This window comes from Crocuta crocuta, unplaced genomic scaffold (assembly GCF_008692635.1).
Source record: "Crocuta crocuta isolate KB4526 unplaced genomic scaffold, BGI_CrCroc_1.0 scaffold91-1, whole genome shotgun sequence".
NCBI lineage: Eukaryota > Metazoa > Chordata > Mammalia > Carnivora > Hyaenidae > Crocuta > Crocuta crocuta.
This window is the reverse complement of record NW_027551575.1, coordinates 1720310-1738863: the sequence shown is the minus strand read 5'-3', so window position 1 is coordinate 1738863 and position 18554 is coordinate 1720310. Positions and strand designations below refer to the sequence as shown.

General features: G+C 36.1%; 1 protein-coding gene across 1 annotated transcript in view; it reads right to left on the bottom strand.

The window, feature by feature from the left end:
• Positions 1 to 18554, bottom strand: part of LOC144221075 (3',5'-cyclic-AMP phosphodiesterase 4D-like) — a 504391-nt gene that overhangs the window by 425593 nt on the left and 60244 nt on the right. Inside the window, exon 2 of the mRNA XM_077751432.1 lies at positions 17808 to 17941. Within this exon, the coding sequence (XP_077607558.1) occupies positions 17808 to 17849 (42 nt within the window). The 5' untranslated portion in view covers positions 17850 to 17941. The remainder of the gene's footprint in view (positions 1 to 17807; positions 17942 to 18554) is intronic.

The window sequence follows — 18554 nt, the reverse complement described above, 5'->3', positions numbered from 1 at the left end:
ATAAATGCTTTTATTCTATTAGGGAGATTGGTTTAATTTCATTTGTGGCTGCAGTTCTCAATCTGTCCAGTGAGCACCTAGGGAAGTTTGGAGAGGAAACGCCCAGTAACAAATGCCTCCCCTATTTATGAGCCTCCAGTGTGTCCATACTCTCTTACTAGCTCACACTCGGGCTTTGGCAATTCATTGTAAGTTTTAGCTGAATCTCCTTACTAGTTTATATGGCATCTGGTGATGTCTGCCTGATGGAAACAAATGATGGCATCTTCTTTCTTCTTCTTGACAGGTGCCTGCCTCTTTCTATTTTGGGGGCTGGTTGACTGTCTTAAAACCACAATTCTCTGATGGATTTTTTTCAGGTCATCAATATGTCCTTTGTTCAGTTATTTCTTGTTGGAAAGGAGGGAGTGGCACTCTTTGAAGCTCTATACATCTCTGAACTTGAGACAGAAGCTAGACAGTTCACTCCAGAATTCCTCAATATTGTAAAATTAAGAAGCTGACGTGATCTTATGGGAGTAATACAAGCGATAGGGATATGGTGAAAATGGTGGCAGCTCAGATGTTCAGTGGAATGAGAGTACTCTTGGCTGAGATTTGACACTAATTTGTTTTAAGGCCTTAATGAAAAAATCTGGGAGAAAGTCCAGCAAATGTTCCTTTGAAGGAAAAGGTTTGAAGAAAGTTTGCTTCTTCAGTGTGATAAAGGCCAGGCTAAAGTGCTTGCCTAGAATGTATGTATTCCGGTTAAATTTCTCTGAATAAAAGTATAGAGGGAGTTTTCATGTGAGCAAAGTTGTATTTTTATAAATTACTATATTTTCTTAGACATGGAATGAGGCGTTTCTCCTGGGTCTCAGTGGTGTCCAGAGCCTGGACACCAGGTAGGATACAAGAAAAAGGCATTTCACTGTGCAGATAATCAAAGCAACTGAGTAGTGGGTCACTGACAAAGGAGACAGAACATGTTGTGTCTGTTATTCTCGGGAATGATCATTTCTTATACTCACTTGTAAGGGTTTGTTTCCTGCAATGTGGTTTCCTCCCATTATGTCCAACATTCAGTAAAGTTTGGTTGCATGTTACAGCTTGGAACTGGTTGTGCTTCAGGGACATAAGAGAGAAACCATACTGTCCACACTCGGACACAAGAGTTCAGAGGTCTCTCTGCTAAGAAAGACAGACTTGATGTGACCACAGGTGACCTGTAGGGGTCAAACTTGTGGCCATCAGCAGAGAGCTGGGCAAAGTTGTTCTCATTAGAATATAAAGTAAAAATATTTAGATTACTTTAAAGCAGAGCCACTTAAAATGTTACAACCTTCCTTTATACCTCTCCATTGGCAACATGGGTGGTTATAGGATTAATGTTGAAAGCAGCAATAATTTTAAAATAATTATTTTAATTCTCAGTAAAATGAGGATCTTTTCGATTCCATGCACTCTCTCTTCTTAAAGTTTATTTATTTATTTTGAGAGAGAAGAGACAGTGTGAGTGGGGGAGATGCAGAGAGAGAGAGAGAGAGAGAGAGAGAGAGAGAGAGAGAGAGAGAGAGAGAGAGAGAGAGACTTCCAAGCAGGTTCCATGCTACCAGCACAGAGTCTGATGAAGGGTTCAAAACAATCCTTGAGATCATGACCTGAGCCAAAATCAAGAATCAGATACTTAACCTACTGAGCCACGCAGATGCTCCTACATGCATTATTTAAGGTGACAGATGTCCAACACAGGCAGTGTTTTTGCATAGGTAGCAGATACTTGATGAACTCAATTCATTAATCAGGATTGTGATTACATGTTGGATGGAAAGGAGAGCCATAATCTACATTTTGACTCTAAGCATCATAACGTGAAAAACACTTGTTGAGTTTGTTAGGATAAATATATAATCTTAAAAATATAGTCATAATCTCAGAGTTGAAAGAAAAATTTCAATTCATTTAATTTATTCTTATTTTAAAAATGAGTAAAATATAGATGAATAAGGTTATTCACCCAAGGTCACATAACGGTAAGATTTTATGACATTAAAATGCAGGATAATTTAATGAATGATATGTATTACTTTAATGCAAGTATATAACTTTGGTTTCAAATGAGCAGATGTCAGATAAAATATGTGTTAATCTTCATTTATGTCTACATGTACATTCATTTATGTCTGTATATTATGTCTATATATTTATACCTATACATACATTATAAACATATTTATAAACTTAATTCTGATAAGTTAAAAGTTATAAATTAAGATATTCAAGTTTCTTGTAAGTCATAGAATGTTATAAACAACAATACACATTTGAAGAACCATAAAACTTGATCAGAACTTTGAAAGATCTTGCTGTAAGATCATCTCATCATTTCCTCAGAAAAGACTGTCCCAATGTTAGAAAACCCTATCAGAACATTGTAACTTGCATCCATTCTGAATAGACTACCCACTGTAGGACCAGCTCCTTTCTGATTATACTGCCAATTACTTCAGTTACTTTGCTGAGGAAATACATGTTTGTTCTGAATCCCTGCATGAATAAATGGGGGGGGGGTAGAAATAAATTTTGCTTTTTAAGTTTTTATAGGCATACATGTAAGGAAGTTCTCATTGTTGTTGTTGTTGTTGTTTTTTCTCAACTCCCTTGTTTATCTTTGAATATTCCTTCTGAGACTATTATTTCTGAGCAATGCCTGTGTCTCTCTCGATAGGATTCAAATTTTGTTTAAATGCACCCCTGCTGGCAAATCAATGCTAGGTAATGCCCTTTTCTAGAAATATCCAAATTGATTATTACTGCAAAAAGTTAACAGTTTAAAGCACATGCAAGTAAGCAGAAATGAAGACCTCTAAAGCTGGAGGTTTTTGTATTCAACGAGTTTGTGGAAAACAGTTTTCATTGCGGCACCGTGGTGTTATTGTTGGGTTTTAGGAGCTGTAATCCATTTGGCCTTTAGTGGTCATGGATCCAGATTCTCTGCAAAGCTTAAATCCTAGCCTGGATATGAATTGGTGGAGGGTTAACTCCCTGAACCTGTGGGGTACCGTTTGGTACACAGCTCCATGGGGTATAAGTACTGTCATGCAGGCATATAGCTGGTAAGAGCTTAATAAATACTGTTGACTAAATTAAATTCAGGATTGTGAGGGCTATAAATATGTCCAAATCATTGACAGAGAAGCAATATTGGCAAAACAGACGTCTAGACTGCTGCAAGAGTAAAAATGGCAAAGAGAAGGACAGATATGACCTTGAGTTACAAGCAAAATGGCATTGCCTCAGACACTGTGCTATACGTGGGGCCGTGCCTTGCAATTCCATGTGTCCAGTATATGATCCAATCTCAGCAATAGAAGCAACTGGAAAGCAGGGTCATGGGGCTCCAACTATGTAACAATTAATCTTTCGTGGCCTTGGCATCATGGTGTATAATATGCAGAATTTAGGAGAACATGTGAACAGACAAGACCTTTTTCTTTTCTTTTCTTTTTTTTTTAACATAGTTGTACTATGTAACAGATGTTAATCTGTTTACTGATGGATCTATTCTATTTTGTAAAAAAAATCCCTAAGACTTGAAGCACTTGGTACAGAAGCCTATGATACAGGTGAATACTATATAACATTATTTTGAGGTATGTTTTGCTTGGGTGCTTTAGCTTTTTGTTTATTTTTTATTCTGTAATGTGTTTTCAATACTGTTTTCTCATTTTACCCTTGAAGTGATCATCACAAATATTGGGAGCATTTGACAATAACCTACTTTTTTAGGGTTTTCTCATCCTCCTTTCCCCTGACACGACATAAACACGAAGTGGCAAAGCCCAGACTACAAACCATGCCCCTGCTGCTCGTGAAAGCACTGACCACGGGAAACCACGTAAACACATCAATAATTTTAATTGAAATTTTTAACTTTCAAAACCTTTGCTTGCAGGTAGCCATCTCAATAATAAAAAGCAATATTTAAGCCTAATTTAAAAAACAGAGAATTGGCTATAGTTAAAGGCTTTAAAAGTAATTTTTTTCTGCAGCAAAACACTACTAATAGAAAACTCCACTAAATTATTATACTTTCTTCGTAATTTCACCTTTCTATAGAGCGATACTGCCTGGAGGGATCATTCTTCAATAGTTATTATTGATTCAACAGGATTCTTCTCTAATTATATGTGTCTTTGGTGTTTACATTGTTAAGTACAACATATGCAATTATTTCTTGGACATAATCATTCAGAATTCAACTACAACTTGAAATTGTCCAAAAATAAAAGAGCGAACACATCACAATATTGGGGGGAAAAGTGGAGATTTTTCTAAAGCAACAATATAATGATGGGCTCTAGCCACTAAAACTGTTGTGTGATTGATTTCAGAGGAAATGGTTGGTGATCAGTCCTTATTCTTTCAGACTTTTCCTCCATACTCACATTCATTTTACTCTCAGCTATTCTGGTATGGTTGCTGATTATCTGAGAAAAATCCTTTTTAACCACTCTAAAATAATCTATGTTTCTGCAACAATGAGCATAATTGACAATTATGGCACATTATTCACAGCTCAAACTATCTCCGCCAAACAAGTTATCCACAACGTGATGAAGACGAGTACACAGAGTTGTGACAGGGGGCAAGGTCGCAGACTCCCTGGGAAGAACTAACGACTAAAGTGGGATAGACTTGGGTGGTTGGGTCAGCATAGCATAGGAGGATAAAGTAAGAGAATTAAAATTGTAAAAAATGTAGTAAGTTCAGTTGTCAAATAGACTCTACAAAGAGAGAGACCCTAAGTATTGTACTCACCGTTGGCCAGCCAGACCCCAGGCCAGTTCCTGACATGCAGTAACCATTCAATACACATTTGCTGAATTTTGTAAAAAAAAAAAGCGCACAAGCAGCAGAGAAGGAATAATAACAAGAAGAATGAAACCTCTAAAATGACAAGTCCTCATTTCAATTTGTTGCCAGTAGAGACACAAGCAAAAATATTATTTTGGTTCTGGTTTTGTATATTGTACTTCTCAAAGCTGCTTTACATGTACTTTCTTTGAACTCTGATGAGTGATCACCAGATAAAAATCCAGTTTCCATATACTTAACTTTATCGGGATTCTAAGTCATGACAGCTTTTGCTTAGGTGGTGACTGATACCATAGAGAAAGGAGGCCAGTCTGGGAAAGGAATCACAATTTTTATTTTAAACATAAAACTACCAAAACAATCAATCTTATATGATAATTGTGAAGAATAATCAATGTGGATACCTCTGTAATGCCATGCAAAATACATCATCTTTCCCAAATTCTTTTTGCTCTGCCCTCTCTTGGTAAGCACCAATGGACTGAAGTGGTATAAATCACTCATCCTGGTCCATGAAAACAACAATTCTTTCCAAGAACTTAGGAATATAAAAGTACAGCTGGGAAAATGTTGTTGTTGGTTTTTTTTTTCCTAAAGCATAAGATAAATCTAGTTTATAAACTTGGAACAACATTTGCAAGGTCTTTTGGGCAAAAAGGCCATTCTAAGAAGGCTAAAGGGCATATTTCACCAGGTGGGCTCTTCATTAGAGGCTCAAAAGTGACAGCCCATTTAGATGGGTTTTAAATTCAGTATGCAGGGGTGCCTGGGTGGCTCAGTTGGTTAAACGTCTGACTTTGGCTCAGGTCATGATCTCACGGTTCGTGGGTTTGAGCCCCACGTTGGGCTCTGTGCTGACAGCTAGCTCAGAACCTGGAGCCTGTTTCTGATTCTGCGTCTCCCTCTCTCTCTCTGACCCTCCCCTGCTCACACTGTCTCTCTCTTTCTCTCTCAGAAATAAATAAAACATTTTAAAAAATAAAAATAAATTCCATGTGCAAATAATTCTCTAGACACCCTGTACCCTCCAAACATCCAGGACTTGTTTCTAGTTTTGAATAAACACTAAACAATAATTTTGTCAAAAAAGAACAGGGAACTTCAATTAAAAGACATCTGGTGAGTGCTAGTTTTACCCAAATGTAGAGCATCCAAAAGAATCTTAAGTCAAACAGAGGGCAATTTCATCAAGAAATTAACAAATCCAACTGAGCAGAAGAGATCTTGAATCTCTCCTACTGGTAGGAAGAATATGATACAGAGTGCTCACTAGGAAATTGAGAATTTAATGTAAAATACTACAAGGTAATTTAGAATTCAAAAGAAAAGAGAAGTGATTAATGAAGAATTGAAATTTATCCTGTTCATTCTCCAGATGAGAAGATTTATAAAAATTCATGAGTTCAGAAAACATCAGCAGAAATATTGTAAGGAAAATTACTTTAAATTTTTTTAATAAGTTCAATTTAAAATACACTGTAACTATGGACATTTGTATGTGTCTCTCGCTTTGTCTGTACATTAACTTCCCACTTCTGGTTAGCACAAAAGCAATGCTACTGATAAAAGGAATGGCTCAGATAATCAGGTCAAAAATCTGAAAAGTTAACTCAACTGGTATATCCCCCCACAGGACAAGGAACTTTAGGGACCTATGTCACTGGATTGGATGTCAATAACAAACAATATTTTAAAAGCCATGTAAGAATAGCGATGAAAAGACAACATTTTCAAGTAAAATTAAAATCAGCCTAAGATCCATAGAGTGTCAGAACCTCAATAATAATCAGTGGGTTTCCCTAACATAAAATTTAGAAAATAGGAAATGAAGAAAATGATATTCACTAGATAATTTTCAGTGTTATTCAACTGAAAGAATATGTGGATTCCAGAACATCTGTAAGAACAACTATACCATCCTTATGGCATAAATACCATAGTGACTTATTAAAATCACCCCTTAAGAATATCAAACTCTAGGAATTTATCCATTCCTTTTAAGTTGTCCAGTGTATTGGTGTGTAGGTTTTCATAATAATTTGTTACAACTGTTTGTATTTCTGTAGTGACGACTGTATTTCTATTCTTGCATTAGTGAGTTTTTTTATTTGGGTTCGCTCTCTTTCTCTCTCTCTCTCTCACACTCTCTTTCGATGAGTCTGGCTACAGGTTTATTGTGTTGATCTTTTCAAAGAACAAGTTCATGGTTTCATTGATCTGTTTATTGTTCTTGTTGTTGTTTGAAGTTTCTGTATCATTTACTGTGGCTCTAATCTTTATTATTTCCTTCCTTTTTTTATGATTTGAGTTTTATTTCTTCTTTTTCTAGCTTCTTTAGGTATAAGGTTAGGTTGTTTATTTGAGATTTTTCTTGTTTCTTGAGTTAGGCTTGCTTGTATTGCTATGACCTTCCCTCTTAGAACCACTTTTGCTGCATCCCAAAAGTGGGATTTTAGACCATTGTGTTTTCTTTTTCATATATTTCCATGTACTCTTTGATTTCTTCTTTGATTTCTTGGTTGGCCCATTCATTTTGAAGTAGCATATGATTTAATCTCAATGTATAGGTGCCCTTCCCAACTTTTTTCCTGTGTTTGATTTCCAGTTTCATATAACCTACCAAAACTGAAGCCATAATATATAGAAATTCTGAACAGATCAGTTATCAGCAATGAAATTGAATCAGTAAGCAAAAACTCCCAAAAACCAAAAGCCAAGGACTAGAGAGCTTTAAAGGTGAATTCTACAAAACATTTAGAGAAGAGTTAATACCTCTACTTCTCAAATTATTCCAAAAAATGGAAGAAAAAGGAAAACTTTCAAATTCACTATATTAGGTAAGTATCACCATAATACCAAAAGTAGATAAAAACACCACAAAATTAGAGAACTACAGGCAAATATTTCTCATGAATATAGATGCAAAAATTCTCAAAATATCAGCAAATCAAATCCAACAATACATTTAAAAAATCATACACCACCTTCAAGTGAGATTTACTCCCAGGATTCCGGAGTGTGTAAATCAATATTCACACACACACAAAAATCAACATGATATATCATATCAATAAGAGAAAGGATAACAACCATATGACCATTTCAATAGATGCAGAAAAAGCATTTGACAAAGTATAACATCCCTTCATGATAAAACCCCCAGCAAAGTAGATCTAGAGGGAACATACATCAAGCCTTTTATATAAAGGCTTTATATAAAAAAAACAACAACAACAACTTACAGCCAACATCATACTCAATGGTGAAAAACTGAAAGCATTTCCCCTAAAGTCAAGAACAAAACAAGGATGTCTACTCACCACTTATATTCAACATTGTACTGGAAGTCCTAGCCACAGCAATAAGAAAACATAAAGAAATAGAAGTGATCCAAGAGGTAAGGAAAAACTACAACTCCCACTATACGGAGACAATATGATACTACATTTAGAAAACCTTAAGGGGCCCACCAAAAAACTACAAGAAATGATTAATGAATTCAGTAAAGTCACAAGCTACAAAATCAATGTACAGAAATCTTCTGCATTTTTGTACACTTATAATGAAGTAGCAGAAAGTGAAATTAAGAAAGCAATCCCATTTACAATTGTACCAAAAACAAAAATATCTAGGAATAAACTTAACTAAATAGATGAAAGACCTGTACTATGTAAACTATACAACACTGATAAAACAAATTCAATATAATGCAAAGAAATAGAAAGACATTACATGCAAATGGGTTGGAAGAACAAAATTATCTATGATACTCAAAACAATCTACAGATTTAGTGCAATCCCTATCAAAATTCCAAGAGCATTTTTCATAGTACTAGAACAAAACAATTCTAAAATTTGCATGGAATCACAAAAGACCTTGAAAACCTAAGGGATCTTGAAAAGACACACAAAAGTAGAAGTATCACAGTTTCAGATTTCAAGTTATATTACAAAGCAGAGATAATGGTACTGGCATAAAAACAGACACATAGATCAGCAGAAAAGACTATAAAACACAGAAATGGTCAATATGGTCAATTAGTCTTTGACAAAAGCAGAATGAATACACAATTGGAAAAACTCTCTTCAGCAAATGATGTTGAGCAAACTGGACAGCCATATCCAAAAGAATGACACTGGACCACTTTCTTGCACCATACACAGAAATACAATCGATTAAGGACCCAAATGTGAGAACTGAAACCATAAACATCCTTGAAGAAAGCACAGGCAGTAACCTCTGTGACATCAGCCATAGCAATATTTTTCTAGATATGTCTCCTGAGATAAAGGAAATAAAAGCAAAAATAAACTACTGGGACTACACCAAAACAATACATTTCTGTACAGCAAAGGAAACAACCAACAAAATTAAAAGGCAACCTACTGAATGGGAGAAGGTATTTGCAAATGACTTATCTATTTGATAAAGGGTTAGTAGCCAAAATATGTAAAGAACTGTTACAATTCAACACCAAAAACACAAATAATCCAATTTAAAAATGGGCAGAAAGCATGAACAGACATTTCTCCAAAGTATACATACAGATGGTCAACAGGTACACATGAAAAGATGCTCAACATCACCCATCATCAGGGAAATGCAAATAAAAACCCACTAAGACATCACCTCACACCTGTCAAAATGACTAAATCAAAAACACAAGAAAAAACAAGTGTCGGAGAGAATGTGGAGATAAAGGAACCCTCAGGCACCTTTGGCGGTAATGCAGACTGGTGTAGGCCACAGTGGAAAACAATATGGAGTTTCCTCAAGACATTAAAAACAGAATTACTCTATGATCCAGTAATTGTACTACTGGGTATTTGTCCAAAAAAACACAAAAACACTAATTCAAATGGATGCATGCACCGCTGTGTTTATTGTAGCATTATTTACAAGAGCCAAACTATGGAAGCAGTACATCAATAGATGAATGGATAAAGAAGATGTGGGGCGCCTGGGTGGTTCAGTCGGTTAAGCATCCGACTTCGGCTTAGGACACGATCTCGCGGTTCTGGGCTCAGGCGCCCCGTTGGGCCCTGTGCTGACAGCTAGCTCAGAGCCTGAAGCCTGTTTCCGATTCTGTGTCTCCCTCTCTCTCTCTGACCCTTCCCTGCTCATGCTGTCTCTCTCTCTCTCTCAGAAATAAATAAAAAACATTTAGAAGAAGAAGAAGAAGAAGAAGAATATATACACAATGAATATTATTCGGCCATAAAAAAGAATAAAATCTTGCCATTTGCAACAACATGCCTAGAGCTAGAGAGTATATTGTTAAGTGAAATAAGTCAGTCAGAGAAAGACAAATACCATCTGATCTCACTTATATGCGGGATTCAAGAAACAAAACAAATGAGCAAAGAGAGAGAGACACAAACCAAGAAACAGACTCTTAACTGTAGAGAACAAAGTTACGGTTATCAGAGGGGAAGCGGGTAAAATAGGTGACAGGGATTAAAGAGTATACCTATCATGATCAAAAATAAAGTAAAATAAAAAAGAATATCAAACTGTGTTAGAGAATGTTTGTGTCACACCCCAAATTCCTATTTTGAAGCCCTATACCCCAGTGTGATAGCATTTGGAGATAGAGGCCTTTGGGAGCTCACAGTGAGAAGGCCAGGAAGCAAGCTGTCATCAGGAACTGAATTGGCCAGCGCCATGATCTTGGACTCGCCAACCCCTAGAACTCTAAGAAAATAACTTTCTGCTGCTTAAGTCACATAGTCTGCCATATTTTTGTTAAGGCAGCTGAGCTAAACACTCCTTTGCCCTGTCTTGATCTTATGTTTATTTGAGAAATGATCTTCAATTCATTTTACAAATGGATACAACATGACTGAGAATCAGAGAAATTCTTAATTGGCAGGAAATAGAACTCTCACCTAGTTTAACCACTCCTCTTAGGGCTGAATCCTTTGTATAATATGAAAACTGGCTAAGGGGTCTTAGGAGCTATGCTTGCACCTTTTTAGTGAGAAGAATGTACTTGATTTCCTGGCATTTCCAAGTAATTCTTTTCTGGGCCAGATACTATCACGCAGCTCTGTAGCTACCAAAAAGCATCTGCAGCCCTCAAGATCGAATTTATCAGGCAACTATTATATAAAGGGTGCTTTCCCCTTCATTATGATATACTTTTTCTTTTCTACACACGTAGGCACTAAGGCTCATAAAAAAAATAAATAATTTACTAAAGGTCAGATCTTTAAGCACTAGCAGATTAAATCCAGGTATCTGAATTCAAAAACAATTCTCTGTTCACTGCAAATAATGGCCTCTAAAGCACTCTAATTACACACCCCTATCAGGAAAAATATCTGGAATGGATTTTCCCAATTTATGTATTTGTTGACTGCACACATGTATATGGTACATTTATCAAACATAAACAAAAGGTTGAAATTTGAAAAAAGATGACATTTGAAAGTAAACATAAGCAGAATTCCTAATATTTTCTTTCTGAAGCCCGATTTTGAGATTGCTGAACTTGATCACATTGGCTCCCTTATACAAGGATGATGGTAAAAAACCTAGATCAGTTAAAGCACATCACAATACTGAAGAATTCCAGAACCTAAGTGTGGGTTATCATGATTACTGCTCCTCATGCGAAAAAGAGTAAATCTCTGATTTTAAATATCATTTTCAACAGAAATACAAGCTGCTGGAATTAAATCTTTCATGTCAGAAAAATCATACTATATCAATATGCCATGGGAGAAATGCCAACAAAAATTTGTGTCATGGAAGTGATGCTGGGGTCACTGTAAATGGCTCCTTTCTCTCTGGGACCAGTGTGGAAAAGAGCTGCTTCACTTAACACTGGTTGCCAAAGGGCTGGGATAGAGCCTTGAGCACTGTAGCAAATTAAACTACTTAATTAAAAGCAGAGCTGTTGCTAGAGTACTTTTTCATGAAATTTTCTAACAGCTTAAAAAGCATATTCTTTATTAATTATTCTCTTTCTATCCTAAATTAATATGCTATGTAGGTAAATGGAAACAAAATCCCAGACACTTACAACTAAATGCTGTTCTAGAATAAAATTAGATGACTTCATGAAACCATATTTGAGTCAAGAGAAGGCAAGTTTCAAATAGAGAAATGAGCTGGTCTATGATAATTCAGAATAGTAAACAAAAATAAAGCTTCCCTTCTGCATGGGATTTTCCTGCTATGAAACTTACACTATATGTGTATATGCTCTGTGTACCTCACCAAGCCTCATTTTACCAATCATAGTTTTAAGATGGTTTTATAGCAAAATTTAAAAATCTGCAATTTTTGTACAGAGAGACTTGTGCAGCCCCAGTAAAGCAGAAGTCAGAACAGCAAGAGCTGTCCCAACTTCCACAGATGGCAAAGACACTTCAGAAGCTTAGAAAAGACAGAAACCAGCTTCCCTTGCAGCATATGGACAAAGAACCATCACCCAGAAAAAAACAAATGTGATCTTAAGTGCCCCCAGAGGTATAAAACTCCAAGAAGTCACACAGGAACTTCAAACAGGCCCATGAAAATGAAATGTCAGTCCACTAAGAGGTAGCTTGAAAATTTTAAAAAGAGGTTAAGCATGTATACCATAAAATGTATGAAGAATCTTCTACTGCAACACTTCCTGTTGGAAATAAAAAATTCAAGAAAAGGGTTATCTGCCAGATCAAGGTTTTTCCTTTCCTTCTCTTTCCACTTGTAATTATTATTAATCAGAAAATTCAGAGTTTTTAAAGAACAGATGCTACCTAAATGATCATCACTTTTTTATTTTATGATATTTTCATTTGTTTTTCTTGAATGCCTTAATTTTTATAGGACTTCATCTGGACAACATAGTTTTTCCAAAACTGGCATTTTTCAGGCACTTGTAATAGGTAAAAGCAGGTAAGAGATAGGGATTGGTTTTGTTGTTGTTGTTGTTGTGAATCCCATCTTTGACACATTTTTAGAATCAGAGAGAGGAAAGAACACAGGGAGTCTCTCCTCACTTACAGGCTAGCACAGATAGGACTCATTCTGATGAGGCATCTATACTTTTGATGTACCAAGCATTGTGTGTTAGTATGATTCCCCTAGCACCCTTTAGAATACCACCGTCAGTAATGTGTCAAACGCCCCACAGCTGGAAAATTGAAAGAGCCAGATTTTAAATCCAATTCTGTATGATTATAAAGCTCACATTTTTTTTCAACTACACCAAGCTACGTCTCAGACAAGTGATGTATTTCATCTCCTGAGACCTCTGTTTCAATTTCCTCATCAGCAAAATAAAAGGGTTGGGTCAGAAGGACTTTCGGTTCTCTTCCTACTATAAGCAGACATTATATAACAGAAACTCTATAAGCTCTGTAAAACTTGGTTAAATCCTTCTTTATGACAGAAAAATAATAATACCATGTATTCTAATGATGCAGACAGTTGGAATAGTTATGTAAGTCAGGAATGTAAAGCTTAAATTATTTTTTTTATACTTTCACTTGAGGTGAAATGTATTTCACTTGAGGCAATGTATTGTTCTTGCCATTTTTTAAACTGTGGACTTCCTTAAATGTCATAAGCAAATCTGTGAACCACAAGAGCAAAATTTTAAATGTTTTCTATTTTAATATTATATGATAAAGAATTGATTTTAAGATTTTAAAATTTAGGTCCATTTATCATAGAAGCTTTCATTTAAGTTCATCGTAATAATGTTTGATAATATTAATATTTGACTCATTTAGACATTTTCAATTAGCAGAAGTGCTTTGATTTACTTTAATGTAGTTTATGCTATTTATATTTGAATTGATTTTCAAGAAAATAATTATTAATAAATTTTAAAATTATATGTTTTACTTGGTCCAGGAACAATATAAAAGTATAGATCAGGGCACCTAGGTGGCTCAGTTGGTTAAGCATCCGACTTTGGATCAAGGCACCATAATACAGCTTATGGTTTCGAGCTCCACATCAGGCTCTGCGCTGATAGCTCAGAGCCTGGAGCCCGCTTCAGATTCTGTATCTCCCTCTCTCTGCCCCTCCCCAGCTTGTGTTCTCTCTCTCTCTCTCTCTCTCTCTCAAGTATAAAACATTTTTTAAATAAAAGTATAGATCAAAACTAACCACATTATAATATCAGAAATAGTAAAGAAAAAAAGAAACACCTGTTTTTATGAGCTGATGTTTGAAAGATTTCAGAAATCAACTAGTGTAAGTCCTGCTTTGTTTATACATAATGAAATAAGAGAATATTCTTAAAGCTGCTATTCCTCAGAACTTCTCTACACATAATAATTTGCAAGAATGAATGGTCTTTCTTTCCAGGAAATTAAAAACCAAATTAGAAATAATTTTTACTATATTTCTCTTGTAGATCTGGTGAAATAAGACAGCTTGGGGTTAAACTTGTAAGATTTTTTAAAAATTTTCAACTAAAGTGTCCTTCTATTTTCTGTATTGAATTAACAGTTTGGAGTATAAATTTAATAGTTAACCTGAATTTCCCAATCTACCTGTTGTGTGAATACAGTAAAACTGCTCCCCAAACTCCTCTATCTTGAAACAGCCTAATCTTTAGAGCAGTGGACTCAGACTATGCTCTCTCCATTCTCTCCACCCAGGCTCTGCACCACAGTGGAGGGACTGCATCCAGTTTGTCACAATGACTACAAGCTCAGAAGTCACCTTCCATACTTTCTTCTCCTTAGACCCAACCTCCAATACCTTTCCCTAAAAAAGCCCTATCATTTTTCCCTCCTAAATATCTCTTAAATATGTTCATCTTTATCTATCTCTCTACAGTTGTCAGCAGATTAGTTATTCTAGTTTTTGTTCATGACCTTGAAGCCACCACTTTCCCTAACACTACAGAGTCATTACACGTCAGGTTAGTTCTGTCTGGAAGCCCCCTCTTTGCCTTGGCAGACTAAGTCACCCTTCAGATCACAGACTACACTGAAAATCCCCTATTCTCAGGAAAGGCTTGACTGACCTTCTGACTAAGCTAAGTCTTTCTATTATATACTGCCATTATACTAGGATGTTTCTCTTAGCAGTTAACATGGGGTACCCATTTACTCATTCCATTACCACATAATTACTTACTATGTGAAAGACACTAGGCTAAAGACACAGTGATAAATAAATAAACAAAGCCTCTGTCTCAGGAAGTTTACATTCTGGGATGGAGAAAGAAGCCATTATGAATGAAGACAGGTTGAAGGCATTTGCCCTACATTGGAGACGTACTCTTGTACATTGTACATTGGAGATGGTAATACATTGGAGAAATACTGCTTTACACATATGTATGTGATTCTTTGATGCACATCTGTCTCTCACAGGAGATCATAAGGACCAATAGCCACTGGGACAATGCCACTTGGGTCCTGTCCACGTGAGTTCTGCTCATTTTTACCCGCTACAACCTCAAACTATCCTCCCAAATTAGCAAAATGTCACTTTAAGAAAAAAAGGCTTTATTTATATTTCTATATCTAAAAGATCTCATGGATCTCTTCCAAATAAATGATGAATCCAGAGCATTAATCATTAAAAGGGACACTGCACCAGATCTTGAACATGACGTGGAAAAATATGAACATTCTTTAAGTGTTCCAGAAAAAATAAAATAATGGTCTAATGATGATATTTTTTTTTCCTGCTCTTTTGTACACCTGAAATTTCACAATGTTGCATATAAGACATGTAGAGACCTGCAGAGAAGCTGTTTTAACATTTAGAACGTTCCCTTTGGATTTTTAAATGTCATAATGCCGAAGAAAAATATCCTCAAATCCTAAACCAAATTAATTCTCAAAATTTTCCTCATCAAAAACAGGAAACATCTGTCCCTAAGTGTATAACTTTGGATTTTGTTATGGTAGAATCTTGGTGGTGGGTGACTTCATCAGATCAGTGCAAAATGAACTTCTGAAATTCTACGACAACTTCTAAGTAGGCAAAAAGGTGTAGCTATTTTCTCTGAGAAACAGTATTCTCCTACCTGGAGTCATTTAATTAGATGGAAGCACTTTCTTTATGCCAGTGGATTTTCAAGAAGCCAAGAGGCAGTGAAACGAGAGCTCTCTTGTTTACATTTAGACATGTAGGCAACTCACGTTCTCGTAATCTGGGAATCGTGAGCCTTTCCACCAAGATGACAAATTTTTCATTAAGCAAACATAAATGGGAAATCTCCCAGCATCATTAAGCACTCACAGTTCCTTAAAGTCACGGCTCAGTTAATCATTCGCTTTTAGAATATTTTCCTCCAAGAACAATGTTTAATAATACAGATTTTAATTGCCCCAAATTTTCTCCCCTTTGCCTTTACACATTTTTTTCATATCACATGGCACTGAAATTTAATGAAAGAAAGAACCATTATATAAATGGTTTATGTTCATATTTAGCATAATAAAAAACAGGGGTACCTGGGTGGCTCAGTCGGGTAAACATCTGACTCTTGATTTCAGGTCAGGTCCTGATCTCATGGTTTCTGGGCTCAAGCCCCACACTGGGCTCTGTGCAGACAGTGCAGAACCTGCTTAAGATATTCTCTCTCTCCCTCTCTCTCCGGCCTGTTCTCTCTCTCTCCCTGTCTCTGCCTCACTCTCCCCCCTCCTCACCTTCCACAAATAAATAAATAAAGCTAAAAAATTAAAATAAAAAAAAACAATCTTTGTAACAGAAGGATGCATTGGCAGTTTGGTAGTTCGTATGCAAGTCACCTCCTGTTATAAAGAACAACTATATGATGAGCAAAGGAACTCCTGGCTCCAACCCATGGCACTTTATTTTATCTAATAATCCACACAAGCAAATACCAACCAAGAAAACAAATTAATTTAGACATTTCTTCGGAGTTTGTTCAATTTCTATAGTCGGTTATTAAGCACACTCTGTACTCAAAGAACGAGCACACTTTTGGGCACCTTTTCATTTTTTAAGAAGCTGTACTGAGCACACTAGACTTCCCTCTCCACATACACCTGCGCTGCTCACCCTTAAAAGCCTAATAGTTATTCTGTACAAAGAATCAGAGACGGCCTTGGGCCATCACAAAAGCATCACGGGTTGCAACACAAAGCATTCTCATACGAGAGAAATGTGTTTGCATTTGTGGTTTTTCCGATGCCTTCAAATGAATGTTCCTACGTCACAACTGCATCTGTTTGGATGCCTTCTTTCCCCTTGGGTAAATGAACAAAGGGACATGTTCTTAGAGCTTGCCTCATAGAAAGTAACACTCTACTTTGATCCTTGCCTTGTGGAACTTTCTTTGGGTTGCTCTATTTGCTTATGCTTTCATTTATAAGCTAATACAGATCTAAAAATCATCACTAATTTGGCACCTTAAGGACAACAGGTAAGTGGAAAGAAGGCTTATTCTATATTAGTGACCAGAGGACGTTCACTTAAAAAAAAAAAAAAATCTGAAGGAAAGAAAATTAGAGACATATGTGAGAATAGACAGCTCAGGGAAGTCATGTCATGCTGATCAAGTATTCACCTTATTCACCATGTACATGAACTTTCGGAATGTGACTGAATGAAGTACACAGCGACATAAACTCAGTTTTTACTTTTGGACTTGCTCAGAAAATTTAATATTCAAGCCTTAAATTTCTTCAGTTTCATTTTGTAATCATAGAATTTCTGCATCAATCCACATATCAGAGTTTTCAACATCACACCATTAGGCTTATGCAAATGAATGGTAAGGCATATAAACTGGCTGAAACGGAATTTCCATCAAATGTCAACCGGGCCGCACAGACAAACAAGTCTTCATTTGTTAATAAGCTGCGTACAGTCCAAGAACTGAAAGTTAACCAAGGGTTTCTTCCCACAAGCCTGATCATGATAGCAAAGTATTAAAATCTAAAGAAAACAGTAAAAAAAGAAAGAAAATATACGTGTCCATGTTTTTAGAAAAGAAATGAAGACAAAAGGTACTTACACTTTTGCTCCGAGAAAGCAAATCACAGGTATTTCTTTTCATGGTGGTGTTTTAAGTAATTCAAACGGACAATAGTTGCTTCCAATGTCACTGAGCTCACTGCAACAATTATCCACTCAAAAGCCAACTGGATTCTGAAGAGAAAGGCAAGGAAATGTTTAATCAAGTATATGATTAACACGTGCCCTTTGAAACGCTGTCTTAGACTAGGACAGTAATTCTTAAATTATTCAGCACAACAAGCTAAAATGGTGCTGTGTTTAAAGCAATAAAAGTACACATAAGCAGCATTTCCAAAACAGCTTTTGTTAAATGTAAGTTAGAGATTTCAAGCACCATCTGTTTTCCATTAAATATTCCAGTCTACATTTCTAGTGGCTTAAAAAAAAATAGGTATGGTAGCCACAACTTAAACTTAACATGTATGAGATGAAGATGCATGCTGAACGGTATATGAGCCAACTCTGTCTGGCAGAGCCACAACCCCTCCATTTTCCACTAAGGATTTACTAAGGTAGCCTTGGCCACAACCTGGGAAATCTTACTATATCTGAAAGCTCCCTGGCCACAGCATGGTGGCCTCCTGTTTCATCCTTAGCAATAATCCATAGTACAATGGCTCTTCAGTCAAGTAAGTGAGTTCTCTACTCTTTGGGTTCAAAGATGTTATAAGAAACAGTTGGGAGAAGCAGTTTACCTGGTCAGGCAGTAACTATTTTTTCTAAGCATATCCCAGGGTACTTCTCA